Below are 7,073 nucleotides of genomic sequence, written 5' to 3' on the forward strand. Positions count from 1 at the left end.
CTGGGGTGGACAATGTTAAGCATCAGGCTTTCAAATGAATTAAAAGTCTGTCTTGGTCTTTCATTAATCATAAAAACAAATCAGCAGATCCACAAATTATGAATACAGTCTTTTCAGCTATAGAGGTAAAGGTATACTTCATGCACTTATCAGCATACAGTTTAAAGGCTTGCATTTAAACTGCATTGGTGCACACTTTGGCATCTTTTGTTTAACATGGTTATACCATTGTGAATTTTGCTATTTAAATATACTCAAGAGTCTATCGTGTGTTGCATATGTGTGACATCCAGCTAAAAATCGAAAATATATTTTTTTAAATCAGTAACTTTGCAAATTTAGAGGAAATGTTTTTGGACAACAAATGAGTCGCCTTTTAGACAGGGTTTGAATAATTAGCGCTGACAGCCATTTATGAAGCGACGGCTATAACAGACATACTTACCGTGTGAAAGGACCGCGGATGTCTTGGAGCAGTGAAGCACGCTGTATTGTTGCTTTTCTCTTATGCATAAGCAACGCCAGCCTGTCGAGGCATCAACTGGCCTTTCTGCCGGCTGACTGGTCCCTCAGCTTTCATGCTGGGATCTGCAGCACAACTTCGCTCTGGCCACTGGGGCACGGCAAAACTTGCAAGTCCTAGTTTTGGTTCTTCACTGCTCGCAGAGAATTAACAATGGTGGCTTCTGAAGTGAGCGAGCTTTATTGCGACAGTGATGTACCAAACAAAGGAAAGGGTGGCGAGAAACAGAACTGAAAACACTCTAAACTGGGGAAACTAAAACTTAAACAACAAAACCTGAACGTCAGTGAGGGTACCTTGCAGGGAGGACAGCGCGGGGAGAATGCACAGGGAGACGGAGGAAGATACACAGGCAGGGATGACACCAAACAGAGAGAGCACAAACGAAACCCTGGGAAACCAAAACACAACAGCATAATACATAACAATATCAAAAGAAAAAGTACAACAACCAAAAACACTGGGTCACCGACCCAGGACCATGATATTTATTTTCCTTCATGCTTCTCTTTTGGAATTCTGCTCATATATCATCTCTTTTACCTTTATTAGAGTAACGGACTTAAGGAAAAAATTCTGTCCAGTGCTATGGACTGTTTTACCCCAGCAACTATCTGATAAGCTTTCAAAATATACAATAAATTTAAAAAAAAAGTACACAAGTTACACTATAACATTAAACAAACAATGAATTTATTTTGAAGTTTAGGTTCGTTTCCGGTTACGCCCACTGAAATATTTTGAAAGTTGCAGCCGGAAACGTGAGTAGATTTGCCAACTGTTGTGGGGATGCTGAGGAGAGAGCATCCTTCACTGTAGGTTTTCACACACACAGGCCGTGTGTTTTATACGCTGTGATGTTACAACGCCGAGCAGTGTTACATTTTACTTGACTGCCGTGAGTTGCTCTTACACGGAAAACTACGCTTTCAAGCTAAGCTAGGAGCTGACACTCCAAGATTAGCGATGGTGGATTTGTCCGAAGGTGGTGCAGTGTCAGTCGGACACAACAGAGACAGACAGGGATCAGGTTCGGGTAATAATGATAGGATAACGTCGAAGAAGTCGCGAACGAGAAGAGGCAAAAGAGGAAAGAGAAGGAGGAACAAAAAGAACAACAGGAACAAAACGCCACCGCCGTATTTACCACCGGAGGTAGCTACCCTTCTATAGCCTGGGCATGATTATGGGACCTCCAGCCCGCTAAGCTAGCTAGTGATACTGTAGCAAACCATAGTCGAGCGCAGGTTATTTGCGGCTACACTTTGTTTACACCATACAGCTACCTATAACATGGCGGAAAATACTCTTATATGACCTTGATTTTACACAACAATATTTTACCGCTGTCTGGTTTGAAGGAAACTCATTCCACACGCAGAGGCCAGAGATTTTGACGCATTCTCATAAAGTGAAGTGAAGAATTCAGCAATACTAATTCAGCAAAATAATCTGTGTTTTTTTCTACATTTTTATAATAGTCAAATACGTTTTAGCTCGACTGGAGCAAAGTTAAGAATGGTGGGAGATATATGGAATAGCAAACCGTTGAGAAAACATATTAAAATGAAGTACGCAGTGCAAAGGCAATTGACTAGTAATTGAGATACTAATCCACTTAATAAAGGAAGTGGCCTGAGCAATCCATTAGATTGTGATTAATCACAATGTAATTTATCGCAGGAAACTGAAATTGCAGGAGGATTTCACTAAATCAGGGGCTGATCGTGGCTCAAGAGTTAGCAGTTCGTCTTGTAATTGGAAGGCTGTTGGTTCGAGCCCCGGCTCGGACAGTCTTGGTTGTTGTGTCCTTTGGCAAGACACTTCACCTACCGCCCACTGGAGATGGCCAGAGGGGCCAATGGCGCAATATAGCAGCCTCCCCTCTGTCAGTCTGCCCCAGGGCAGCTGTGGCTCCACTGTAGCTTGCCTCCACCAGTGTGTGAATGATTAGTGGAGTTGTAAAGCGCTTTGGGGGTCTCGAAAAGCGCTATATAAATGCAATCCATTATTATTATTAAATCCGGTTGGCAGAAAAGGGCATGCAGTAGGAGGGGCCACATAAGTATGTTTAGCTAAAAGTATGTTTTCTTAACACAGTGATATGTAACAGCACATCTGGAAACCTGACTGTAGTAATAGTGTTTGTTTAGAGTTGATGCTTCACTTAAATAAATACATTAGCAAGATTTTAATGAGAATACACACACACATATATGAATACATCCAGAATACATACATTACTAGATTAATGAAAAGTGTGCGAAGAGAAACTAAGAAAATGGCCCAAAAAATGTCAGGCCCTGAAAAGTTGAAAAAGCAGAATTTGAGGTTGTCCACTAAATCTTGAAAAAAGCAGATTGATGTAGTTAAATCATTTTGTTTCTTAGTTTTTGTCTGTATGTCTAATACAGAGAAAGATCCAAGATGTAAGGAGTATATAAAGAGTAATCTGCCCTCCAATAAGTAGAATACAGCATATAAATATGACAAATTGCAGATTCAGAGATATATGTATGTGTTTTTCTGACTGTATAAGATGACAAACAAATACAAAGAAAACCTTTCAAACATGAAAACACATTAAGTCAATACATATGCTAAGACCTATACTATGAAACTGACAACAGCATGTTGTAGGTAAACAAGTAGTTGAGACACAATTCTGCTGCTATATACTATATACCTGCTGTTGAGAAACACACCCACAGTGACCTCTCTGGGTGGCGACTTCTAGTGTTTTAGTTCATCCTGGCAGTGATGAATGACGGCTGAGTGTCTCTGTTGCCAACATTCTGGGGAGTTGAACACTTTCTTCTGGATTTGAAAATTTAAAAACTGTTGCCAGGGTGGCAACATACCTTTGACTACATGATCTATGTTATAGTTAGAACAGTTTTGTTCATATCATTAATGTGTTAACTAACCTTATCCCTACATTTCTCTACATTTCCAGGCTGAAGAAGGGAACATTGAATATAAGGTAACTAACCTTCTGTTTCTTATCCAAATTATAGAATAGAATAGAATTCAACTTTATTGTCATTGCACATGTCACAGGTACAGGGCAACGAAATGCAGTTTGCATCCATCCAGAAGTGTTTTAGCCATGATATAGATATATTACAATATATATTAGCAATAATATAGATATGTGAGTATATTACAGAAATGGGTCTATTACGGTATGTAATATGTACACGGTATGAAGTATGTTATGAATATGCTATAACTATAAGTATGTACAGGCTATGAACAGGATATAAATATGAAAAAAAACTATACAGAAATATGAGATATACAGCTATACAGAAATGGGAACTATGCAAGTTGTAAACACTTGTAGAATTAAAAATTATCGTATGATTATTTACACAGAACTATGCAGTAGTGCAGTTAAGAGGCTATATAAAGTGCTAGTGGTTATGAGTGGTGGTTCAGTCCATGTTATTATTGTGTGTTTGAGGGTACAGTTGTCCATTGTGGGTGTGTGTATGTTCAGTCCATGTGTTAACGTGGGTCAGATGTCAGGAGGCAGAGTTCAGGAGTCTGACAGCTGTGGGGAAGAAGCTGTTCCGGTACCTGGTGGTCTTAGTCTGGAGGCTCCTGTAGCGCCTCCCAGAGGGCAGGAGGGTGAAGAGTCCATGTGATGGGTGACTGGGGTCTTTGATGATTTTCCCAGCCCTCTTCAGACACCGCTTCCTGTAGATGTCCTTTATGGCAGGAAGTGGTGCTCCGGCGATGCGCTGGGCAGTTTTCACGACCCTCTGCAACGCCTTCCGGTCCGAGGCAGAGCAGTTCCCGTACCAGACTGTTATACAGTTGGTCAGGATGCTCTCGATGGTGCAGCGATAGAAGTTCACCAGGATGTCTGAGGACAGGTGGTTCTTCCTCAGAGTCCTCAAGAAGAAGAGGCCCTGGTGAGCCTTCTTGACCAGCTTGGAGCAGTTGGTCGTCCAGATGAGATCCTCGGAGATGTGGACTGCCAGGAACTTGAAGCTGCTCACACGCTCCACGGCCGTCCCCTTAATGTGGATGGGTGGATGTGGGTCAGCTATTATGATGTGATGAACTTCTTTTCATTTGTAAGCTGTTAAAGTTTTTTAACCCTCAGCCATAAAAGGTCTTGCCATCACCTGCTGGGCGACGAGCAAGCAGATGGCGTGAACACAAAAGGTTGTGAACGCGATAACTCATGAACGAAGGGATTTAGCTTCAGTTAGATGTCTGCTAAAAGTCTCGAATGAGTTTGAATCTCAGTAGCCTTGACCTCAAGGTCAGATGTCAAGTTTTCAGAAAATCTTGTGAATGTGATAACTCAAGAGAAAGTCCAACTTATTACCACCAGCAGCAACTGTGTGACAGAGAGCATGTTTGGCTACAAAAAAAAAAAAAAAAAAATAAGAGTCAATTGGTGCTACTAAAAACAGCTATCTGAGAAAGGATTAAATAATTGTGGAAAAGACTAGGAAAATTATGTTGCATATCTTAGATTGATTAGTTAGTTCGTGCACATAAATGGACAAATATTGGGTGATTCCATATTTTTAACCATTTTATGAATAATTAATTCAGCAGTGGGCTAATAAAATGCTTAACATACTAGGAAGGTATTGATAACTACACTAAAAATGTGGTCATCAAAACTGTCACCCAGTGGTGAGGTTGTTGTTAAATGCTGTATATTCTTATTATAGGTATTTTCTTTAGGTTCCTAAAATATCTTCAAAGTTTTGAAATCAACTTGGTGAACCAGCAGGAAGGAACCCGAATTTTGTCTGATTTTAGCCTAATGGCATAAAGGCATCCTTCTTCCTAAGCTCCTTACAGTTCCTAAAATTGATTACTGCCCACTTAAAAACATTAGATTTATTATCTCTGTTATCTGTTTATGGGCTGGATAGCTGTGCTGAATTAGACCGTCACATGTATTCAGGGTAACTCTGCTCTCATCTGTGAAAACTGCAGTCTGCCAGTGGTGGATCTGCTAATTCTGGTATTCTATGGCATTTTCTATGGCAAATGCCAGTTGGATTCCACTGTGCTGGGCAGGGCCCACTAGAGCAGTGGTTCTCAAAATTGTCACAATGAGTACCACCTCGTCAGTCCAATAATCGACGATGGGCAAAATTTCCGCGCATGCGCAGACTTTTTGATGGGCAGAGCAATGTAGTCATGCACGGACTGACATGGACAAACTAATTTCCCCCCAAAAAATTAGGGCTGTCACGATTAACGTGATTAAAATTTTTAACACGCTCAACCAATCTGGACAGCAGAATGAAAAACCTGTGAACAAACTGCCTGAAATGTGTTGACAGAGACATTTCAGGGATTTTGACTCAGTTTGCGCTCCAGATGGGTTAATTGTTAATCGCGTTAGTCATGATGACGGCACATTAAAGCTGACAGCACTAAAAAAAAATTACGTATAAACTCGCCAATTTGGGATTTCTTTGGCTTTTAACTGGATGAAAGAGGTAAACCTAAGGATGTAATCAAAGCAGTGTGCTGCTTGTACAGACGTGTTATGCGCGCATAACTTGCATGAGCAGGTACGTGTCCACCATCTGGCTGAGTATGCTAGGCTATCACCAGCTTCTGCAGCTCCATCAACAAGCATTTGGGCACACTCTGAGGAGGGTGCATTTGCTCGCAGATGAAAGAGTTAAAACAGTGTTAGCTCCATCATTATTAGCAAACTTACTCATGGGCAAACAAATAAATAAATCGCTCTTATAAAAACGATCGCTGATGGGCTCAGCCTATTGTCGATAGTAGATATATTCGTCCAATCGCCCAACCCTAGTATGAACCCTACTTCCAGGTCCAAACTGGTCTGCGTTTATTAAGGCTGTTGTGTTTTTAACATGTTTTATTGCTTTGGATCTTGTTCTCTTTAATATGAACAAGCCCCTAAAAAAGGTTGTGATCACTGTCGGCCTTTCTCCGTTTTTATTACCACTGTTCATTTTAAAGCTCAGTTTTTAAAACCTTATGACATAACTACAGCCCAGCCCATGCAGCAGTAAAACTAACCTCATATTGTGGATGGATAATCTCAGTTGTTCTCCTGACTAAAGTTTGGTTTGTTTACAGCATCCTGCCATGCAGTTGTATTGGTCCCTAACCATGGGGAACCCTCACATTAACTTTTATTGAATGGAAAAAAATTAGCGTTCATCCTCCAACTTCACTGTGTTTATATTATGCTAACCATCACATAGCACATCATTATATGCACGCTAGCCCAGCTTTAGTACCTTACAAACGTCACTGCTGTTTAGTTTTCTGACTTCATTTATGTCGGAAGTGATAGCACAGCTGTACGTTTTAATTTTTCAGAAATCCCTCAGTCAGAACATGGTATATTATTTAATCTTAAAAATTTGTGGGGCAGACTTCCCACATACCACTAGAGGGAGGGTGATATTAAAGTCCTGTTATTAGTATATGTGAGGGGGCAAACTCCTCAAGATGGGTGGTGACCATGGTGGCCATTTAGAAGTCGGCCATCTTGGATACAACTTTTGTTTTTTCAATAGGAAGA

The 7,073-nt window shown here is 40.7% G+C and overlaps 1 protein-coding gene across 1 annotated transcript in view; it reads left to right on the forward strand.

Annotated features, from left to right (window-relative positions):
• Positions 1 to 1,270: 1,270 nt before the first annotated feature.
• Positions 1,271 to 7,073, forward strand: part of gtpbp2b (GTP binding protein 2b) — a 23,362-nt gene continuing 17,559 nt past the window's right edge. The window contains exons 1-2 of the mRNA XM_005747116.2: positions 1,271 to 1,678; positions 3,480 to 3,506. Of these exons, the coding sequence (XP_005747173.1) occupies positions 1,490 to 1,678; positions 3,480 to 3,506 (216 nt within the window). The 5' untranslated portion in view covers positions 1,271 to 1,489. The remainder of the gene's footprint in view (positions 1,679 to 3,479; positions 3,507 to 7,073) is intronic.

The sequence above is a fragment of the Pundamilia nyererei genome, unplaced genomic scaffold (assembly GCF_000239375.1).
Source record: "Pundamilia nyererei isolate P.nyererei 1_Seehausen unplaced genomic scaffold, PunNye1.0 scaffold00189, whole genome shotgun sequence".
Lineage (NCBI taxonomy): Eukaryota > Metazoa > Chordata > Actinopteri > Cichliformes > Cichlidae > Pundamilia > Pundamilia nyererei.